Below are 22,556 nucleotides of genomic sequence, written 5' to 3'. Positions count from 1 at the left end.
ATCATTATATCATCAATGCAAGAATACATTGGTAAGTATATATTTCCTAATCTTAATTCAACATCTACGATAGAGATTTCATCAATGTTTGTAGATATGGAGTCACGAAGATAAATCTAACCATATCTTGTTGATGCAGGGCCTCATTTAGAGTTTTCTGAATGGGCTACTCCATCACAAATGTGACAGATATCAACTCCACCATATTACAAGGGCCATGGGATTTAATGCACTTGTAATACAGCAGAAAGTATATCTGTCACGCTTGTGACAGAGTTTCCCATCCGTCAAACTCTAAATCAGGCCCCTACTGTTTGTCAATATTCTGGGTTTGATATTTTTGTATGTTAGCTTAGTTTAGGTAAGGTATTTCAATGTCTCCTAAACTGCACTTATTCAGCATTACAATAACACCTATTGTCAGTTTACAATTTATCCAGTGTCTTCTCTCTTTTATATCAAACTAGACCTATAGACCTTTTGATCAATTGGCAGCAGGATGGACCAATGTTCTTGTATGAGGGTAGATGCCATTTTCACCAAATGTCATATATTTGTATCCACAATATTAAGGATGGGAAATTTTTACATAGCCAGTAGTTATGTAGAACAATTTACTTGGATTTACGATTTTTACGATATATTTGGATCTAGCCCATGTGGACCCACATTGGTTAGCCATGATTACATTACATTTTTTTCACAATCGTTATTTACTTCATGTCTTTTGTGTACTTCAATGCTTCAAACTCTCAAGGAGAGAGTACACAGTCTGGCATTCATGCTCATCTGAGGTCAAGATGAAAGCACTGGCTTTGTGCAGTACAGAAACAAAGCAGATAATGTTTCCACTGAGAGTCGAGTCATAGTACTGGACTCTAACGCAAACTGTATGGGAGAGACAGCTACTTAAAAATGCAGTGGTGGCTATAAAATCAATTTCAAGGCAATTAATTAATGAATCATGGGACTTCCCCCTGAAGAGTAGGATGATGGCATTTTGAGGTAATTCCTGCTTTTTTTTAATTTGAGCTCCTGATTTTCTGTAAGGCATTATCTAGTCAGGCCCCTTGCTTATATTTCCGTCACTTTTAGTGTCTTTGATATTAGGTGGTTCCTTTTCTGTATTTCCCGGCAGACCCATTGTCACCAACAAATGTCCATGTCTTTCTCTTTAAATGTGTCAGGCCCCAGGTTGCATGTAAGAACTAATCCCTGTATCACTTAAGAATAGGTCAGTGGCATGAGTTCTGCCTCCTTCAACATTACTTAGGGCTTCTTGCATATGTGAAAACAATTGTTAGAAGAAAGTGGGTATGCAGTTCCTCAAAGTCAAGGGAGAGTGAGAGTGTGTAAGAGAGACCGTGTGGAAGAGGAAGGGGAATCCCTCTTATCGGAACTAGGGTCCTCACACACCAAGCAAGCTAGGTGTCATGCTTCATCATATGGACCTGCTCCTCTTCGGGACGGCGCTGCAATCCCCGACGGGCACCCTTAAAGGGGCTCTTTCTCGGAGATCTTTTGTTCCTGGCCGTATGATGTAGTGTGTGTGAGGGGTCTAGTGGTGTAGATGTGAGTGTGTGTGATTAAAACAAGTTGGATAGTCCAAAGAAGAACTTTATTAGAAATGGCTATCCACTTGATTAAAACAAGAAACAGAGTGGCAGCTGGCTGACGTTAGGGTTCAGCTTAGCTATGCTCTTCTGTGATGGTCAACATGTTTCATCCCTGGTGGTCTAATGATCCATGGCAATTCTTCAGGACCTAATAAACTGTCGACTATCTACACTACCGTGGGAAGTACAATAGTTACCTGCCACGTGTATTATGGGACAACGATCTCGCCATATGGAAGGGGGAACCTAAGAAGAAAAATATTGTATCACCCAAACATAGGTCAGTGTTGAGTATTACTTATTATTCAAACAATAAAAACACACAAGGTCTCTCTCCCTAGATGATGTGACACTTGTTAATAAGTGTAAATAACCAAACTATATAGTGCAAGACTACTCTGTGTGAATGTGAGATAAAAAACATCAAATTAAAAATCAGAAGACCAGAAGTATCGTATTCACTACAATAAAGTCTAGAGAACTGGTATAAACATACTGGGTTCATAGGGCACTCACCTATTGGGGTGCGTATCCCTGCTTCTGTCCGTATTCGTTGCGCCACCGGGACACCACTTTCTGGTGTCCTAATGAGAAACAATAGTTTAGAAGGAAAACAAAGAACAAAAAGGCGGTTTGCCCAATCTGAGGTATCAATATAGGTAAAAACAAAATCGCCCGTCGTGCGATCCCGTCCTGTGGGTTGGAATGATGCAAGCCATGACACAGAAAAGGTGGATAAGCATCAAGGAGATCCCCACGAAGAGCTATATTGAGAGTCTAAAAGAGGCGCTGGGGAGGTGATTATCAACAGCCAGCCGGGAACGCGTGTAGCCCAGCTGGTAACGGGACGCCACCGGACAGTGCAAGCCCCCGTAGCGCAATCGCTAGAGCCCCAAGTGGAGTGCGGGGTAAGTCCAGTCCACAGAAATCGTATCCAAGGTCCCGCAATGCAGGGAGAATGTACAACCATGCGAACTCGGACAGAACCCCGCAATCCCCCAATAAGGACGAGGTTAGGCTAACGCGCTCAGGAATGCCCGACTGGTAGCCTGCCCCAACGTACCGACACTGCCGAGTGCTGTGACCTACCGCTAAGGGAGGAGACCACCACGTCTCAAAAGAGTCTTGCGAGTCCAGTGCCGGACTCCGTATACTTTTACCCATCCCCGTAAATCACGGGTATACAATCATGCTACTCACAACACTTCACGCAGTCAAACGAGGGCCCCTCGAAACCGTAAAAGCACTTACGTAAAGGTTGCTGCCGGGATGGGCTGTCAACCTACCCTGGCGCCGAACGAACCGGGAAGCATAGTTCCGGTCTGGGTCCTACGTGGATATACATGGTGATGTCAAATGGGCGGGCTCGCTACCCGGAAGTGTTGTCAATGTTAGGGCGTGAGAGGGTATGTCAAATGCGGCGGCCATCTTAAGATGTAGTTGTTTAAGGTGAAGGATGGGCAATCTCCAGTGGATAAGGGAATACCACCGGGAACAAACAATAGGGGGAAGCGATCACAATCACAGGAAGTCAAAAGTGATCGTTCAAAACTACCCTAGCGTGTAGTGTAAAACGACTGAACTTGGAACATAATGTATAAGGTACATAAAGTAGAAATGAGCTAAAACCCATCAGAGGGGGGCAAAAAAGGAAGCCCATTTTATAGAAGAATGGTAAGCCATAGGGCTATAAATTCCGTCTAGAGTTGTAATACAGCTATCAACTTGGACACGAATACAGGGTACAATTGTTATCTCCCCGTGAGTGCAGCCCATGGGATTTGGTTATTGAGGCCTAAAATATCGGTCCTCAGACGATGTACCCATCTCTGTTCGATCATGAACAAAGCTTTTTGTGTGATTCTGGGGTGGGCCTCAAGTACTAGCCATCTTAGGGAATCTGGTTTGTGGTTATTGTCTTTACAGTGAGTGTAAAGTTTAGTTGTAATCTTCTGACATCTCACATTGCTTTTGTGTTCTGTTATACGTGTCTTAATGGGTCTCATGGTCATACCCACATATCTCATTTCACATGGACAGGTGATTAAATAGATACAATGGGAGGTGTTACAATTTGTATGTCTCTGGATCTTCCAAATAAAGGAGTCTGAAAAAACCACATCTTTTGTTACTGAGGTTTGGTGACACACAGCACAAGAACCGCAAGGGTAGTGACCTTTAACTGGTGGGAGGTCCCAAAGGGTTCTCTGTTCCACGTGGTCCGTGTGTCTAGGTCTCGTGTTAATAAGGATATCCTTCAAATTTTGAGTACGTTTGAAAGCAAAACGTGGGGACGGAATAGTTAGATCACCCGTGGTGAGGATCCCCCAATGCTTCTTGATTATGCCTTTTATGCGTGTGGAATCAGGGGTGAAGGATGTGACACAGGTCAAAGTCTCTGCTGTTTCTTTATTATTGGGTTGTAATAGGGCCTCTCGTGGATTGTTGCGAGCCCTCTTGAGTGAGTTTCTAACCTGCCGTTCAGGATAACCTGAGGTTTAAACTCAAGTGGTTAGCTTCAGTTAAGTAGTCATTGGTGGAACTACAGTTCCTCCTGATACGGAGGAACTGTCCAAAGGGTAAATTGTCCTTGAGTGTCCTGGGATGGTGACTGCTATATAAGAGCAAGCTGTTCCTGTCTGTTGGTTTCTTATACAGTGTAGTGCTAAGGTCTGTGTCATCTAGTGTAACCTCCAGATCCAAAAATGGTACATGGGAATCTGAGATGGTGTGGGTGAACTTCAGAAATTGATTCTGTGCATTGATCCACTCACAGAAGGCTAGACAAGTTTGCTGGTCCCCCTTCCAGAAGACTAAAATGTCATCAATGAAGCGTCTCCACAGGATTAAGATGTTGATGTAAGGGTTGTTAGGGTGTCTAATAACTTCTTCCTCAAAGGTGGCCATGTAAATACAGGCCACACTAGGGGCGAAGGTGCTCCCCATTGAAGTACCCTGTGATTGGTGAAACAGTTGTTTGCCATATTCAAAGAAATTTTCCGTTAGGGCCAGTGTGGCGCATTCCATTATGAAAGAGATGGGAGTAGGAGAAGTCCATTCCTCTCTCATGAGGACATTCTCAATTGCCACTAGAGTGGCACGCTGGGGGATATTTGTATATAATGCTTCCACATCCAGCGTGACCAAAAGGTCAATGTTACTTGTGTCATGTATAGTCTCTATGACCTGTAAAATATCCGTAGTATCCCGGATATAAGAGGCCCCTTGCTTATATTTCCGTCACTTTTAGTGTCTTTGATATTAGGTGGTTCCTTTTCTGTATTTCCCGGCAGACCCATTGTCACCAACAAATGTCCATGTCTTTCTCTTTAAATGTGTCAGGCCCCAGGTTGCATGTAAGAACTAATCCCTGTATCACTTAAGAATAGGTCAGTGGCATGAGTTCTGCCTCCTTCAACATTACTTAGGGCTTCTTGCATATGTGAAAACAAGTCATATTGTTTGTATCATTTGCATTTCTTTGGCTGACTTTCAACATCCATCTGCATTTGATTTGTGATTTTCTTAATATGGTATTTTTTCATTGTTTCATACTACTATAGTCTCATTAGCTCAGCGGCATGTGTGCATCCAGTAATGTTCACTGTAAGATTGTAGGATCATTTTTTATTTAACTTGATGTTTACACATTTTTATTGTGAATCAATTCATTGCAGTTAATCTTTAAGGACATTATGCAGAAAATAAGCTGTATGTTAGGGACAATTATGATTTTCAATTTTATGTGCATTGTGTATTTGTTGTCACTTTTTCCTAGGCCCTCTTTACCAAGAGTGAATATATCAAATTACATTAGGTTTTATTCTTCAATAATGTCTTGCTTTTCTTTTTTTATTGTTTTAGGGTGTTTTGGTTTCTCTTCATGTGGTACATTTATTGATTTAGCCTCTGTTTAATAATACTACATTAGTCCTTCTTTCTCATTTATTGAACAGGACAACCACAAGTGTTTTGCTTGAGCATTACAATAAATGTTCTAGACTAGTTGGTGATCATTTCTGGCCTCTATCATCTTCCTTAAATTAGCATGCTCTAGGTCTTTGAACTTTCTTTGAACTGGAGCACTAGTTTTCCTTTATTCTTTTTATGTTGTGGACCACAAGCACGTACATTTTTCAAGCAACCTTCAATCAATAAAGTTTATCGTAGCTAGATTCTTAAATTTCATACTTCTTATTGCCTGATACTGACCAGACAGGGGAACCCTTTCAGCAGTCAGTGGTACAAGGCAACTGTAACATCAGGGAAAGGGACGATTGCAGGAGCAGAGATGAGCCCCAGGATGTGGGTCAGCTCTGGGTGACTAATGTGGTCCCTTAGAGTTTTCTGACATGGGAGAAACCGAATACACCAGCTTTTCACTGACATCTCTGGCACTCTTGGAGCACAGGAACAATGTATTGACCACCAGTCTCTGGCAGTCAAACAATGGCTGCCAGATGGTTGCCACCTTTCATGAATCAGGAGGTTGCTCTATGAAAGCATCATCTGATAATATATATTTTCTCTGCCCAGCAAGCTGTGCTATGCATGGAAATTCTGGACAGATCTTTGGCAGGTAAAAGAAACAATGGCCTGACATATGAAGAGAAAACGCCCTGACTATCAAAGTCATTTATTTGTGTTTGCTGTTTATGAAAAAACAGAATGAATGAAACCAATGAGTGCTGCATGGTACTCAATGCATCAACTTCAGAAGGAAGAATAATTGAATCAACCACCTGCTTGAATCCCATACTATGACCTGTAATGCATGCACTGATTTTGCAAGAAAAGGGCATGTCACTGGGCTATCTTATCCACAATTTTTCCAGGACAGTGTATAATTGTAATTGTAAGTTGCCCCTATGAATGGCATTCCCTAGAATTATGTCTATATTCTGCAAGTATATGTATGCTGCTTGGAAATAAGCAATTAATATAGGATGATCTCATTTTTTTAGTCAGCTTTTCTGCCCAAGACATTTTTTCTGGTATTAATTTCGGGTCTCAACAAAATGATGTAACACTTCGGAAAGAATATGCATGAAAATAAGGCTGCACTTGATGACAAGATGGTGAAAACCTCCAAGGCAACCATGTACTTGCCCTTTGTGCTCAAATAGGCTGGAATGAATGAAAGCCAGAGGCTGAGGAAGGCAAGCATACTGAAGGTAATATATTTGGCCTCATTGAAGCTGTCAGGCAGTTTTCTTGCTAAAAAAGCAATTAGGAAACACACTGTGGCCAGAAACCCCAGATATCCCAGCATGCACCAGAAAGCAATCAGAGAACCCTCATTACATTCAATGATTAACTTTCCAGCTTTAATGTGATTGTTAAAGTAAGAGAAAGGAGGTGAGATCACCAACCATGTCACGCAAAGAAAAACCTGAATGAGTGTACATACACAAATGATGAAGTAAGACAGCCAAGGTCCAACCCATCTCCTTAAGTCACTCTTAGGTTTAGTGGCACTAAATGCAATGACCACCATGATCGTTTTGGCTAAAATGCAAGAGATGCAAAGAGCAAAAATTATACCAAATGCTATTTGGCGGAAGAGGCATTTCACTTGTGTAGGGTATCCAATGAAAATCAATGAACAGAGAAAGCAGAAGGTGAGAGAGAGGAGAAGAAGGTAGCTGAGGGTCCGGTTGTTGGCTTTCACAATTGGGGTATTTCTATGGTGGATAAAAAGTTGAAGAATACAGCATGGCAATAATGAGAAGAAAATGCTCATTCCAGCCAACACAGCTCCTAGAGCATCTTCAAAACCAAGGAACTCTTCTGCTCTTTGGTAGCATTGGTCTTGTCTGGCATTGGGCCACTTGTCCCATGGACATCGGAAGCACTCTGCAGAATCTGGTGCAAGAGAATAAAAACATATTACTATGATCAATATCTATTTTCAGGGCATGATTGTAACTGTAGTACATATGTATTATTGCTGCTTACCCATTAGAGTAGAAATCTCACCCTGAGCACAGGACACACATAGGTGGCAGCAGACAGGTTTTCCTGGTATAGCAGTTTTTCTGAGACCTGGTGCACAGCTGGCACTACATGAAGAGGGTGGGACCTGGAATGAAAAACATGGATTCACCCTGCTGTTTTTTCTGCTTTTTTTTCTCAGTAAAAAGTGAGTTTGATACTAGTTTAATTTAAAGTGCACTCATTTAATTTGAAATGCAATATTAAAGCTTAAAAACCAAGGTTAAAGTATGGTAGTCTGTACTTTGTTAGGCTGCCTGAAGACAACATGTCTGCCACCCTGTAAGACAGAAGACCTCTGTATTTTGAGAGGCAAGTTAATCATAGTGGTACTAATGTAGGCACAACAAGTTTGGCGGATATTTGGCATCTGTTGTGTGGCCATTCCTGAAAAGTATTTGTTTTTCAGAACACAGTCCCAAAGTTTGTTCAGAACAGTCCACCTACCCCCATGGTCTTTTTTTCTGTTCATGACTGCAAGGTTTTTCCTGTCAAAATCAATCAGGAAAGAAGACATCAGACTTACTCCAATGGCCTCTAATCTATTGCACCGTCTGAGTAAGATTTACAATGCTGGAGACAGCAGGGGAACAGCTTTTGGAAAACTAATGGTCCATCCAACTAAGAATAGAACGAGTGGACCAAGGGTTTTGCACCCAGGGTACTCTGTCACTTTTGTGACAGAGTACCCTGTCTACCAAACTTTAAATGAAGACCATGCCTTCAACTGTTTGCCTTCCACTCATGAGGATGATTTAAACACTTTCATCCTAATGATAGACTTTCTCGATTCTATCAGGAATTTTGAGATCTACAATTATATAAAATGATGAACAATTGTGATCAATGTAGTTGTTTATTTAACCGGATTTTACTAGTGTAGATATTGAACTCCATGCATTCTTTCAGATAAGACCCTCACGCACATATCACATATGCATGATGCAAGTAGCTGCAACAATCAGAAATCCCTTTGGACCAAACAAGAGTGAACCTCTGATTTTTGGAGTATACCTCTCCTCAACAGTGTTTTATAGGTAGGTAGCAGATACCCCATTGTTGCTCTTAAAAGAATGGTTTCAAGCATTGAAAGGTTTTATGTACTGTGGTCCCTCCAAACAGAGATTTTAGGCCTTAGTTGGTCATTGTTATCCAACCCCTACATAACCCCCTGTCTATGCAGGGGTCAGACACACAAGTTTGGTTGAATTAAACACATCCGATAATTATCAGATGCATTAAATACAGCAACCTAAATCTCATCAGGTCAATCTTGCCAAAATTTAACAGGGGAAAAGCATATGCTATTTACCATATCTCTTGAATTTTGGGGGGTATACACCAAAATCCATATGTTATTCTCAGAAACAGGTGTTATTTGTGAATATACCTCGCTATCATGCAGTCTTTTTCCGCGCAGGGAATTTCAACGCGGTCGTTACAACGACCGCGTTGTAATTCCGCATACCATTACCCCGCAAGTCGTAACAACGACTTGCGGAGGGGGGGCGCTGGATGTTGGAATAGTATAATTTACTATTCCAATTCCAGCCTGTGCGGACATTAGGGAAGGTGTTGGATTTTAAAATCCAACCCCTTTTCCCCCCTCCGCAAGTCGTTGATCCGACTTGTGGAGTAATCGTATGCGGAATTACAACGCGGTTGTTGTAACAACGGCGTTGTAATTACCTGCGGGGAAAAAGTTTTGTGGTAAACGTTGTTTACTGTTATTTGTTAAACCCATAAATAATGTACCCCGTGGTACTGATATTCATCAGAAGTAATTAATACCACCTATACACTGAATCGGGGCATTGGAGAAAATGTCCCCTAAGTGTACAACAGTATAATCCTTATTCTTCCTTCTCAATTCTGCATGATAGTACATGATACAGGTAAGGAGTGTTTTGACCAAGGCGTGTAACAACAATTGGAATTTGTACAAAACAAAAATCAATCCTTAAAAAACATTAGGAGAAAAGCCATTCAATTCTCCCAACATTTTGGCTTTTTCGGCTTATCTACTTTTACTTATCTACTAAGAGTTATAGGCAATCTCTAGAAACAACAGGTGGGAGAGAATGAAAGTTAGGGGCAGGAAAACACATTGCACCAAATACTAATAAGGACTCAGCTATTGTCCTCTGTATGTGACTTTCCAAGATTTGAATGAAAACAATGATTCTTGGAATGGGTTACTCGAGTACAAATATGAATGTGATACTAGTTTAGTTGGATTGTACGTAACTGTTATGCACGTAAAATATTTCTTACTGAAATTGCTTCTCTTTAAGCTAGTCTTTATTTAAAAAGTAAACCTCACAGTTGTCTTCCTCCACCATCTCTCCCTTGGCCCATTTTGGTATCTGCCATCTTCATCTTTAGTTGTTCTCTCCCAACATGAAAGAGAAATATTGCAGCTGGTCCAAACTTACTATCAAATAGTGGAAGACTGTCCTTAACAACTACAGACCTGAACTAGGAAACCATCCATCCTTGGCCAATGACAAAGTTGTTGAATTGCCCAGATTATCCCATTCAAAACCTATAAACTGACTTGTAAGGGCAAACCTTCTCCATGATTTACCCCTCACTTACTGTCACTAAGGACAGGCTGTAAAAGGCTAGAAAGGAAGTGGAGGAAGACATATGACAGGAGGTGTAAGAAGGAATATCGTATTGCAATCCGAAATGATCACACAGGAATAAAATCTACTCAAGGCTCATATTACACATCCACAGTCAACAGGGCCTCTAAATTCCCCCAGGAAATCTTTCAAATGATCAACCTGTTGACTGATCGTAAACCAGATAGCACACCACTTAAGCCAAAGGTAACTTGCTGTAATGATCTTGCAAAATTCTTAAGAAAATCAGAGCTATCTACTACTCCTTCCTGAATTTCAGAAGGGAGTCAGACCCTTCATCAAGTGGGGAGCTCTGGGGAATTCGATGATTTTCCTATCAATCTTCCCAGCTATCACAGCAGACCTTCTTTTAGCGCTTTTTAGCAAGGTGAAGTCGACCCTAGCCCTCCTCATGTCCTGGAACAAGTTTCTAAATATACTCTTCCGGTCCGAATTAATCTGTCATTATTAAGAGGCCTAGTCCCCCCTGCATGAAAACAAGCAGTAGTAAAACCTCTATTTACAAAAATTAATCTGAAATCATTATGTTTTGGAAAGCACAGGCCCATATCTTTATTATCGTGAGTTGGCAAACTACTACAGAAGCATGTGAACCAACACCTGTTCCTGTTCCTAGAATCCAATAATATCCTGCACCTCACTCAGACAGTATTTAGGCTGCAGCACGGTACCAAAACAGCACTTCTTGAGGTTGTTGAACTGAAGTTGCTCCTGGATCTAGGCGGCATTGCCGCTATTATTCTCCATGACCTTAGTGCTGCTTTAAATACAGTAGATCATGGAATTATTATTCAGAGAATTGCTAATTTCAGAATAACAGGCAGTGAACTACAATGGCTTACATATTTTTTGGGGGGCAGGACCTTTCAGGTGTTGGATAAAACATGTTACTCTGACACTTTTCCCTTGAAATACATAGTGCTCCATGGATCGTCACTCAGTTCCATGTTTTTCAATCTCCATATGTGCCCTCTCATTGAGATTGTATGAGCATTTGGGGTGTCAATTGTTCTGTTTGCTGATGGCATGCAAATAGTTTTATCCATCTCACTTGAGTGTGGTCCAAAATCTCAACAACTTGCTCCATGTTTGAAGGAAGGAGGCAACTGGATGGCCATCTGCTGCCTTAAGCTCAATGAGGACACCCCAGAAATTATGCTGTTGGGCAGAAATCAGAATAGTCAGTCTTTCTATGCTGACCAGATTGTTTAGGGACTGCCCATCCCCAACACCTCATGTAAAGAGCATGGGGGCATGGCTTGATAACATTAATGAATGGAAACTCAATAGAGGAACCTTTCAGCCAGTTGTTACAGCCTTCTCAAAATGCTCAGGAAAATTATAGATTTGCTCCCCCTCCTTTCTAAAAGGCTTGTTGTGCAGGGAGTTGGTGCTATCGTGTCCGGATTATGGCAACTCTCTGTATCTTGGAGCATCTCGATATGAAATTAAGAGGCTTCAAGTTATACAAAATCTGCCTGCATCCCTCCTTTTAAACATTCCAAGATATGAATCATCCTTGAAAATGCTTCACTGGCTTCGAGTTGAACAATGGGTGAAGTTTAAGGCTCTGCGTTTTGACAATAGAGCATTACAAGCAAAAAGTCTAGCCTCTACTGAAACACTTACTGCAGTCTTACACACCAGGAAGGGGTCTGAGGTCAACAAACACATGAATCATTAGGGTTCCAAACACTCACAGGATGAGATGTGGAGGGTGTTCATTCTCCTATCTTGCCTCAAAATGATGGAACTCCGTTCTGAGGTGGCTGCGCCTGATAGATAATAAACTTACTTTTCGGAAGTCCCTGAAATCCAGGCAATTTCCAAAATATGCCTGATCTTTTGGTCAGGAATCAATAGGTAACACATGATGTCAGTAAGTGTTGATTGGATGCTAGTCCTGGGATACCAGCAGTTTGCCATGCACTCTACAAATCCTAAAGAATAGAATAGAATCTTCTCACATCCAGGATCTTCTGTCTGTCAATGGCAAGTTGTTTCATACTGTGAAGCAATTACTGCTAAATGTGGGCGATTGCACAGGTTTATTTCATATTCTGCACGTTGCAAAAGGTTACACCCTTTAGCACTACTGATGTTTTAGAAAATTGGGTCTAGATGTACCTCCCTGAATAACTTCCAGTATGAAAAGCTAATAAAAAACATCACATTAATTAGATTATGTCATCAGTGATGTCATCAATATTGTCACTTAACATGTTATGAGTGATGTAATATGTGAGGTCATAATTGCATGGCAGGTTTCAAGTTCATTGAACTATAACTGACGAATTTTCTTTTTGACATACAAGTGTCATTTTTGACACATTTCAAAAACTAAGTAGATTTCACTTTAACCTAGGTTTTTTTTGTGAATTTATATAAAAAACATGATTGCCCATTGTAAATGGCCCCATGACATTTACGTGTGGTGGCCTCTTCTGCCTCTCCCTCCCCAAATAAATAATTTCTAGAGATTCCAGTAGACCTACATTGGAGTCAGTGAATCCAATCTACTCCAGTGAGCTCTGAGAATTTTCTTCACCAAAGAAAATTTAAGGAAAAACATCCAAAAGCTATGTTTTGAGCACACTTCTCCTATTAAACTATCTAATAACAAGCTGGGTTTGGCAAGTATTTTTGTAGACAAATCCATCATTTATTGGATCCTTCAGAAAATGACACACTGCCCAGGATCGATATTAGTTTTCTGCAGCAAATCATGAATGTGTCTTCAGTGGAATTGTGGCTTCAGGGCTGCTCCTTCAGCATTTCACGCAGCACAGGATTGTATGATGATGCAGCTCTGTAGTAGCTATTAGTCCTGCAGCCTAAACGAGCTTTTACAGTATAACAAAGGTCTGGTTTAGCTGCGGTTGTGTAGAATATGTAAGCACTAATGGTGTCAGCCATGGTTTGAACTTGTGAAGAAAGGAGGTATTTAAAGTTCTGGGATGAGCTTCCTGCACCCTGTTGCCTAGCATATTTTTTCTTATTTCAATATTTACTTTCGAGTTTAAATTGCAAGTGCATTACTGGAAAGCTTAATCCCATTTCTGATTAAATAATTGTAGTGCTATAGCCACTTGAGTAGAAAAATGTGGGCCTTCATACATAAAGTTGGAGCGCTCCCAGCAAATTATTCATCTAAAGAGTATTCTACGCGCATGTAGAGAAGAGCCGTTTTTTGGACCTCTCTCCCCATTTAAGCTTTCAGAAGCATGGCTGCTCGAGCCACAGCTTACCCACCACCGATAGGGTGATGATGAGGACAACAAGGACATCCATTTGGACATCAGAAATGGCTTACCTATAAAAGCATCCTGGTGCTACCAGGATTCATCTAATGAAAGGGGTAAAGTAAATATAAACATGTTAAAAAGAAAACAGAGAAGTCATGAAGGACTAAAGAAGGAGAAAACTCGACTGACCACGAAAGTAAAGAGGTAGAATATTCAAGAAATTGGAACCCAGAAATTAGGCTTTTGATCATTTTGAAACCTCTTTAGTGGAGTGGTCAGCTGGGTTTCACAACAAAAAGGAGAGGCATGTTAGATGACATACCACTGCCAGCACACTTGAACCTTTTTAGTGAAACTGCTACTTGGGCTTATGTTTGTTTGTTAACAGAGTTTTATATAGTGCGAACTTGACCCAAATCGGGTATCAGAGCGCTTTACATAGCACCAGTTGCATTACATGAGGACACATTCATTTTAGTTAGGCACGGGGAGATTAAGTGATCTGCCCAGAATCACAGGATGTTCTGCGTCATTGCCGAGACTCAAACCCAGTTCCCCAGATTCGACGTCGACCGCCCTAGCTGTTAGGCCAACTCCTCTCCCCAAGAGAGCCTGCTTCTCTCTAGAGGGTCACCGCCAAACTTTTTGCCTTCTCCCCTCCCATTTTGCTAAAATAGTTTTTGTTGGCCTTAAGACTCTGTGTACTTTACCGCTGATAGCTAGTGATAAAGTGCTAGTGCTCAATTCACTTACACCTGTTTGGCCTATATAATGTATTCATAGTAAAGTGATTTACCATATACCCAGGGGAAGTAAATTAATTGCTACTAGTCGGCCTACAGCATTTATTGTGCCACGCAACTAAGTAGCGCCTTTAAAACTTGCCCCAGGCCTGCCATTGCAGCCTGTGTGCAGCAAACTTCCAATTTGACTTGGCACAATAAACCTTTTTTCAAGCCTAATACTTCCTTTTTAATATATATCTCACCCCTAAAGAAGGACCTAAACAGTCCATAGTGCAGGGTGCAGTGTATTTGAAAAAGGGGACAAGTACTTTTAAGTTTTACATGTCCTGGTAAGGAAAACCCACACATTTGTTTTTCACTTTTGTGTGAGGCCTGTCTCTTCCATAGGATAACATTGGGTTACCTTATTACAATTAATTAGCGATAACTTTTGTTTGGGAGAAGGTACAAATCATATGTTTGGTGTCCAAGGAATTGTAATATAAAATCCTCTTTGAATAATAAAGTTGGATTTTAAATCACAATTTTGAAAATGGCACTTTTCTAAACTAAAAAACAACAAATCCAAACAAATTCTGGGGATACTACCAGACGTCCAAGATAGACTTGTGCAATCATAGCTAATACAAAAATAACATATTGTTAAGGTGCAATACTCCCAAAAGTCTTTGAGAACTCTGAATAATACAAATTTGAAGTGCAAAGTGGACAAGTGTTTCCATGCATAGTGTAGAAAAGTAATTCATTAAAATACTATGCACTCAAACAAGTTTAAAAACGATAAAAAAAACACAGACCTAATCACCCCTAATACAGGCATAGAAACGTTTTTTTTCATAGCCAAAGCACAATATTTAAAGTGCAAACTGCAATCACACTTAGTGCAATATTATCAATCAAGGCCAGAAAATATTTGTGCAAACAAGCAGTTCTAAAAATATAAAAAGAAAGATTCTAAGGTGTGGATGCTGATAAATATTTCCACTTTTCTCAAGCACTATTACCACCCCCCCCCCCATATCCAGCGAGAAAAAACGCCACATCTGCTCAAATTAATCAATTTAATTGGTCCTCTTGGCATAAGTCTATTCCAATTGTCGCACTTTGTTCATTTTAGTTTGCCATGAATCGAAAAATGGGCACCTTGAAGTCTTCCAATATTGAAAAATAAGTGATCTAGCAGCTAAAAAAATAAAGTTTTGCTCAGATCTTGCAAAGGTTTCATTATTTACCCCCACTTGCTTGAACCCAATACTTCCAGAGTGACTGCAAGGACTAGTTGGCTGTCCTCCCTATCAGAGTCTCATGGACAGAAAAGGCTCCAACCATCTTGAACCTATGCCTCGATCCAGCCTAAGTGAGCCCTGAACCTCAGGTGGTGGCCCTCTAGTCCTGGACCCTTGAAGTAGTGCTAAAATGTTTCAGATAGCCCAAATTCAAAACTTATGAAACCAGCCTGCTTGCCGATCTGCCTTTTGTGAATTGCTCGTCAGTCTGATTTTGCTGTGTTCTTCTCCACGGCAGTAAATCCTGTTTGGCGGTTCCTGTCAAGAAGGGTATCCAGCTTCGTGGATCCCTCATCGACAACAGCTTGCAGCTTCATCCCAGTTCAGATTTTCACCTTCCAAAAAATGAAGAACAAAGTCGGAACATAGGATCTTTCATCATAAATTTGTCTAGTGGCTCCCCGACGATGATGCCTTCTCCTCAGACACCGCCGGCTTCCTTGCCGCTACTCTTACATTCTTAGACAATTTTTTCACAGAATGTTTTCTAAGTCCGAAGGTAAGTGAAGACTAGACCCAATCCACTTTATGTATCTGAACTGCTCTCCATTGCTGTCAGCTTTAACTTAAAGCTTTTCTCGGATCTTGGGCGCTTTCATCTTTTAGGTGTGAATTTCCACTATCATAACTCAGGTTCTACTGGTTGGACTATTGTCATTTTGGTATCCAATAGTTTATTAAAATGTACTATCTTTTTTAAAATTGGTGTTGGATTTTTCTTGTGTTGCATTTTCACTCTATTGCTGTTATAAGTGCTGCATAAATACTTTACATATTGCCTCCAAATTAATCCTGACTGATTTTGTGCCAAGCTAGGGCATTTACTGTCTTTTTATGGTTCAGCATGACAATGATTGTGTTTCTCACACTGCCCAGTGCTACCTTTCCTGCTCTGTCATGACAATATGGTGAACTTGTGTGCATTTTTATTGGTTGTCCAAAAACAGGCCCCCAAAGCAGAGATTTGCTATTAAGATTCCTGGTACATTGCAAGTTATTCCTAAGTGCATTTAGGATATTGTTTTCCTGCCTTTTGATTCCACGACTTCTGCGCAGGAAAAAACAGAGAGTCGCTGTATGCAACCTGCATGAGCCCATCCTCCTATTGTCTTTAGGGCAGCAGTACTCTTGTGGCTGACCTGGCCGGAAGGTGTTCACAGAGTTTCTATACTTGGAAACTCAGCGGTTCCTCACATCTAACTGAGAAAGGAGAAACCTATTAGGGCAGCCAGAATATTCGCTGATTTTTGACGGGTATCCATGTACTATCCCTCTTCTAAGTGACCCTCTAAATCTTTTCCAAAACTGAACTTTAGTTTATACTGCTGCAAGAGTTTTCCACTCCTGGAAGTGAGTAAAAAAGAAGGAATGGCTGCATAACCCTCTCACTTCTCTGAAGGTGTAAACTCTCATCAGAAATTGTTAAAAGGACAGTAATGGTGAGTCTGGTGACAATCTTCTATCCAGAAAAGAGGAGCTATGGACCAAAACAGAAAATATCAACTTTTTTTAACGTTCAATAATGCATATCACGAAGCAATGGCAGAATATTTACTCTGTGACTGGTTCCTTTTTGGTGCAGTATTTTAATTGCAGCATCTTCATAAAATACAAAGGAATGTCTAGTAACTATCAATGCCATAATCTAATTTCAATGCTACCAATGCAGTATTTACCTGTATTTCTTGTGATAGGTAAGGAAAGGGCTGTTGACGTGATTAATGGTGATTGAAACCAATTATTACTGTGTTTGGTATGTGGGGATCCATTAGAAGAGAATTATGAAAAAATATTCCAGGGTTCTATTTTTTACATTTTCAAAAGAAGGATATGCCATTAGTGAAAAACTCACTATTAATAAATATGTCAGAAGGTTTTAGCGAAACTATGTCACCTATTAATGTCACTGACTTAAAAAAATAACAAGCATTGGTACATACAAACGTTTTCACCTATGTGATTTTTAGTAACTTTGTTGTTGTAAGTTTTAGCTTGGTGAGCAGGTGTAAAACTGATATGGTAAACTAATATTTGAACGGGGGTAGTTGAATGCCAGAAAATACAGGTGTGACATACAAAAGGTGTGTATGGTCACCGATAGATGTAATAAAATGAATAATACGTTAATCTCCGTGGTATAATGTAGGAAAATAACCGATTAGCGCAGGGACAAAAGAGAGAATGCAGAGATGAGATGGGGTGACGGGTGGGAAGTGATTGTGTGTTAGGGGAAAGAACTGAGCAGAGAGGGAGAGAGGTAGGACAGAGATAAACAAGTGGGAAAAATAGTAAAACAGAGTGTGCATGGTAGAAAAGAAATAGGGAAAGAAGACACTATGTTACGAGGAGGGAGAAAGGGATTCGGACTAATGGAAGCCAGAGCTGCCGACTTTGTTCCTGGAGAGTCAGGTTCGAGTCCTTGCATCGCCTTAACAAGTCTGAATCCCTCCCTGCAGAAAAAACATAATTTGACCTCCTGTAATGAAATGTGGCACTCTTGTAGAGTGCTCTAATGCCCTTAGGCCAAATTCACATAATAAATAAAAATATTTTAATGGTCAGGCACCAACTATTTGTCACCTCAAAGAGAAATCACTTTTTTTCATTCCTGAAGCAACATAGCATGAATATGGCCTGTGGTGCAGAATCCATAAACAAAGTTCTTCGTGCCTAATAATATGTCAAGTAGGGAAGTAGCATCGTGAAGCTGCCTGAAGTTAACAGCTTTTAGTGCCTTAAGTGAGCGCCCATGCCCTCAGGCAAGATTTGGGAAAAGCAAGGCATCATGATGTATACTTCAATCATTTTGGTGGCAATTCCTCTGGTTGAATTCATTGTCTAGTGTACAGAAAACTAAATCGCCAACTTAAGTAGCTGTGCTGCACTGTAAGCCGCACCTCTTAATTAGCTTTAAATATAAGTAATCTGACAAATACACCACCCACATCCACAGCGGAAACGTTTTGTTTTTAACTTCTCTGCTTGCGGCTATCCTGACCTTTGTGAAAGTGCGCCACTTGTTGGCTGTCTTGGATAATGAAGAAGATTGTTTTAGCCAATAGAGCATCTCAGGGAGTTGGGCTTGCCACCAAAGGGATCCTTGCCTGCGAAATGAAGCACTTCCAAACTGGGACTGGGCTTTCAACGTGCATTCAAATTACAGAAATACAGTTCTGACAGTTCTGTGAGAACAGTAGTTGAAGGCTTGTCCCCGAGATCAAAGTTGCATTGTACACTGTTGCCACTCTTGCACTACCATACGACATGAACAAACCTGCATAGTTGAAAATGCGCGAGAACAACTAATCAAACACGATGGCTGGCACTGCTTAGGAATGCATAATAGGAATGTATTTTAATTGTGTATTCCAAAGGAGTGCCAGCCATCTTGTATGCTGATCTGCTTGAATCTTAACACTGAGCACAGAATGTAGTATAAGGGCTGAAGCAGCAGACCTTGAAGTTGGAGAACATGGTTCAAGTCTCGGCTGGAGACTTTCACTTAATCTCTCCATGCCACTTAATCTCTCCGGAATGTGTCCGTTTGTAATATAACTGGTGCTTGTGTATTGTGGTATGTAAAATTGTACAAAAAACAAGTGCTATGCAGAGGAAACCTAAATGATTGAACTGGTGCTCATATATTGCGCTATGAAAAAAACCAGAACAAAATTTCAGTGTAGGGGAAACCTAAAAAAGAAGTTCCAAAAGTGGATGGAAACAGTACTTGAACCATGGGAGACTGATAAGAGAAACACACAGAGGAACAACAGGAAAAAGTATGCTAAAGCCAATAGAAACAGAAGAAAAGTAAGTGGCAAGCACAGGAACCAATGGAAAGCAAGGGCGGGATTTAAGCCCATTTTACATTTTATATAAAACACAATAGATTTCACAAGCACAGTGCAAGGGCTGTGCAGACGAAACCTTATAAAGGAAGAAATTGGAATAAATGGATATCAACGTTACCTGTGCACTCTTGCTGGCTTCCCACACAATTACACTCTCATTTAGAACAAGTTTTTTCATTGGTGGGGCATTGGCGTCATATGTGCCAATTGTAACATGCCTGATATTGCCCTCCGGACCCACCTGCCAGTTCACAATATCATATCGTGCAGGGGGGTTGCCATACCTGTCGAATGACATCTCTGTGCCTAGTCGCGTTTTAAAATGGGTGAGTTTAAGATAGTGGAGCAGCTAAAAAACAAATAATAGGAATTGTAAGCTGTCATAATATATTCCTTTCTAGTAAACAATCTTTTCATATGCGTCTTTCAAAGCAGGTCAATGTCATTCATGGAAGTGCATTATGAACGAGGAATGCCTTGTAAGGATAGTCTCCTATACTTTGGTTAGATCAGTAGATTCTTGGTACTGTTAATGCATTCTTTATTTTTTTATTTCAAAAGATTTTTATTGATTGCTTCCAAATAAAATTCTTACATACAATACATGGGGGACCTAACAAAATCGACATAGACACGGACATACAGAAGTAAACAATAGGAATAAAGCAATGATTACATGGCCAGTATAAGTCACTAGTAGGCAACATGGTATGTCGGTACCTTGCAGAATAAACACATGTAGTATCACAGTAACGCTCCTTGTACGGCAGGATCTGACAACGCTGCCATGAGCGGAAACTAGAGAGCATCAGGGAGAACTTAGCAGCAGGGGCAGACCACAGGAATAATTCTTGTTCAGTCACAGAGGATCATAGGCATATGAACACTAGGATAAGAGATCTTGTAGAAGGATATTACTATAAATGGTGAGATTCATGGCGGCTTGTGTGAGGTAAAGTAGTGGTCGAGCATGTCCCACATGTGTCTGGTGGAAGGCCTCCACGGAGAGTTCTGGAGGGTTATATTGTCAGCCTCTCTTAGGTTGGTGACCCAGTTTAGCCAGCACTTAAAGGAAGCTTTGCGTTTGTCTTTCCAGTTGCTGAGAATAATTTTTACTGCGGCTGTTGGTAGTAAGTCTAGAAGCGCTCGATCATTTTCATTGAGTGACCTCACTTTGAGGAAGCCAAATACTAGTGTCGGGAGATCTCTACTAGGAGAATATGAGAAAAGTTTATGTATGAAATCGAAGATCTTATCCCAGAAGGGTGTCACACATTCACATTGAATTAATAAGTGTTCTAGGTCCCCTGTTTTGTCTTTGCAGTTCCAGCAGGTGGAGTCATCCCTAAGTTTGTGTAAGTAGAGTCTGGCTGGAGTCCAGAAGGCCCTATGAAGCAACCAGAATTTCGTCTGTGATAATACTGGGCTGATCTTGTATCTCATGGTTGATTTCCAAGTTTCGATCCAATCCTGTTGCGAGATCGTAAAAGAGGCGTGTGATTCCCAGAAGGAAGTGAGTTTCTTATTGAGGGAAGAATGTTCTGGGCGTAATAATTTATAGATCCAGGATACCTGGTGACCTAGCTTGTGTAGTTTTGATAGGTAGCTCGGGAGGGAAGGGGGTAATGCTGAAAGTTTTGCTTTGGTCACTGCAGATTTTATTTTTAGGAAATTATAGAATTCTAGCGGATGTAGGTTATATTTGGATTGTAATTCTTCAAAGGAGAGAGGGTAGACCCCATTGGAGAGCTGATGGGGAAAATGGATCCCTTTATTAATCCACGATTCATTATATAAGGGTTTTCCCCCCATAGAGTATTCTATGGTTGTTCCAGAGAGATTCAAGGTGGGAATGCTTAAGGCTAATTTCTAACTGCTTGTCAATTCTTAGTAGGGTGGACTTTGTATTCTTGAAGATTGATTTTGAGCAGGTGGTCGTATTCAGGTTTGTGGTCAGGAGGGTCGCTGGTGCAAAATTCATAAGAATTGATTTCTCAATATATAACCAAACAGGGGTGTATTCGGTCCGTGGCATCAGCCAATAAGAGCCTTGTTTTGCCAAAAATGCCATCTGGTAGAGCTTAAAATCAGCTATATTGACCCCTCCCAGTGATTTGTCTAGTCTAAGTTTTTTCATACTAATTCTTGCTTTTTTCCCTTTCCATAGAAATTTCGAGAGTAAGGTGTCAAGTTTATGGTGGAATTCCTCAGTTAGTATTAGGGGTAGCATAGTGATTAGATAATTCACTAGTGGGGAGATCATCATCCTGATGGTCTCGATCCTTCCCCATCATGTTACAAATCTAGGTGACCAAGCATCTAGAAGAGTTTTAATTTTCTCTAGTGTGATGTTTTCATTACGCTGGAGCATCTCTAGTATTGTGCTGCCGAACTCAATCCCCAAGTACTTAATGTGTTCTGGTTGCCATGCGAGTCCAGAATCACCAAGCATGTCCCGAGAGTTGAGAATATTCAGTGGTTTGACTTCAGACTTATCCCGGTTTAACTTGTAACCGGAGTGGATAGAGTATCTTTCTATGGTAGACATAAGTGCCTTGATGGACTCGCCCGGATTTTCCGTAATCACAAGGATATCGTCTGCGTATGCAGCGAGCTTCACGCGAATTTCTCCGAAATTTACTCCCTTAATTTCTTTGTTGCGTTTGATATCTGTGATTATGGGATCTATGGCCAAGAGGAACAGGGCAGGAGAGAGGGGACAACCCTGTCTAGTGCCCTGTTCTAAGTGGAAGGAGTCCAACAGTGTACCATTAATGGCAATGCGGGCGGTAGGGTTAGAGTAGAGTGCCATCACCATGTTGATGAATGATTCACCAAGATTAAAAGAAACCATGCATTGCTTTAGGAAAGGCCATGATACCCTGTTGAACGCTTTTTCTGCGTCCAGTGTAATGGCAACGAAAGGGGGTGGCCGTTATCCTGGCTTTTTCCGGAACGTGACAGAGTAGCCTAGTGTTATCGTTAGACATGCGATATCTGAGGAACCCCACCTGTGAATTATTGATCAGTTTTGGGAGGATAGCGTTCAGTCTATTGGCTAGAATTTTTGCACAGATCTTGCTGTCCAGGTTGATGAGTGAGATCAGTCTATAATTGTCTGTTAAGAGGGGGTCTTTACCTTCTTTCGGAATGACGATAATATTCGCTTC

The 22,556-nt window shown here is 40.8% G+C and overlaps 1 protein-coding gene across 1 annotated transcript; it reads right to left on the bottom strand.

Annotated features, from left to right (window-relative positions):
- Positions 1–6,576: 6,576 nt before the first annotated feature.
- On the bottom strand, positions 6,577–22,204 carry LOC146782719 (vomeronasal type-2 receptor 26-like). Its single transcript, XM_085637206.1, has 4 exons — positions 21,686–22,204; positions 19,505–19,735; positions 7,575–7,698; positions 6,577–7,481 (listed from the first exon to the last, which is right to left on the bottom strand). The coding sequence occupies exons 1-4, from the start codon at positions 22,202–22,204 to the stop codon at positions 6,577–6,579; spliced, it is 1,779 nt and encodes a 592-aa protein (XP_085493332.1).
- Between the last annotated feature and the right edge of the window lie 352 nt (positions 22,205–22,556).

The sequence above is a fragment of the Triturus cristatus genome, chromosome 12, assembly GCF_964204655.1.
Source record: "Triturus cristatus chromosome 12, aTriCri1.1, whole genome shotgun sequence".
Taxonomy (NCBI): domain Eukaryota; kingdom Metazoa; phylum Chordata; class Amphibia; order Caudata; family Salamandridae; genus Triturus; species Triturus cristatus.
The sequence above is the reverse complement of the archived record's forward strand: the minus strand, read 5'-3'. Positions and strand labels throughout refer to the sequence as shown.

Excerpts from the sequence above, each read along its gene's own strand:
- LOC146782719 (XM_085637206.1), bottom strand. The coding sequence starts at position 22,204 with ATGGTGATGGCACTCTACTCTAACCCTACCGCCCGCATTGCCATTAAT. Across the intron at positions 19,736-21,685 it reads ATGCTTGGTCACCTAGATTT|CTGCTCCACTATCTTAAACT; the intron begins GTAACATGATGG and ends TTTGTTTTTTAG. Across the intron at positions 7,482-7,574 it reads TGAGATTTCTACTCTAATGG|ATTCTGCAGAGTGCTTCCGA; the intron begins GTAAGCAGCAAT and ends CTCTTGCACCAG.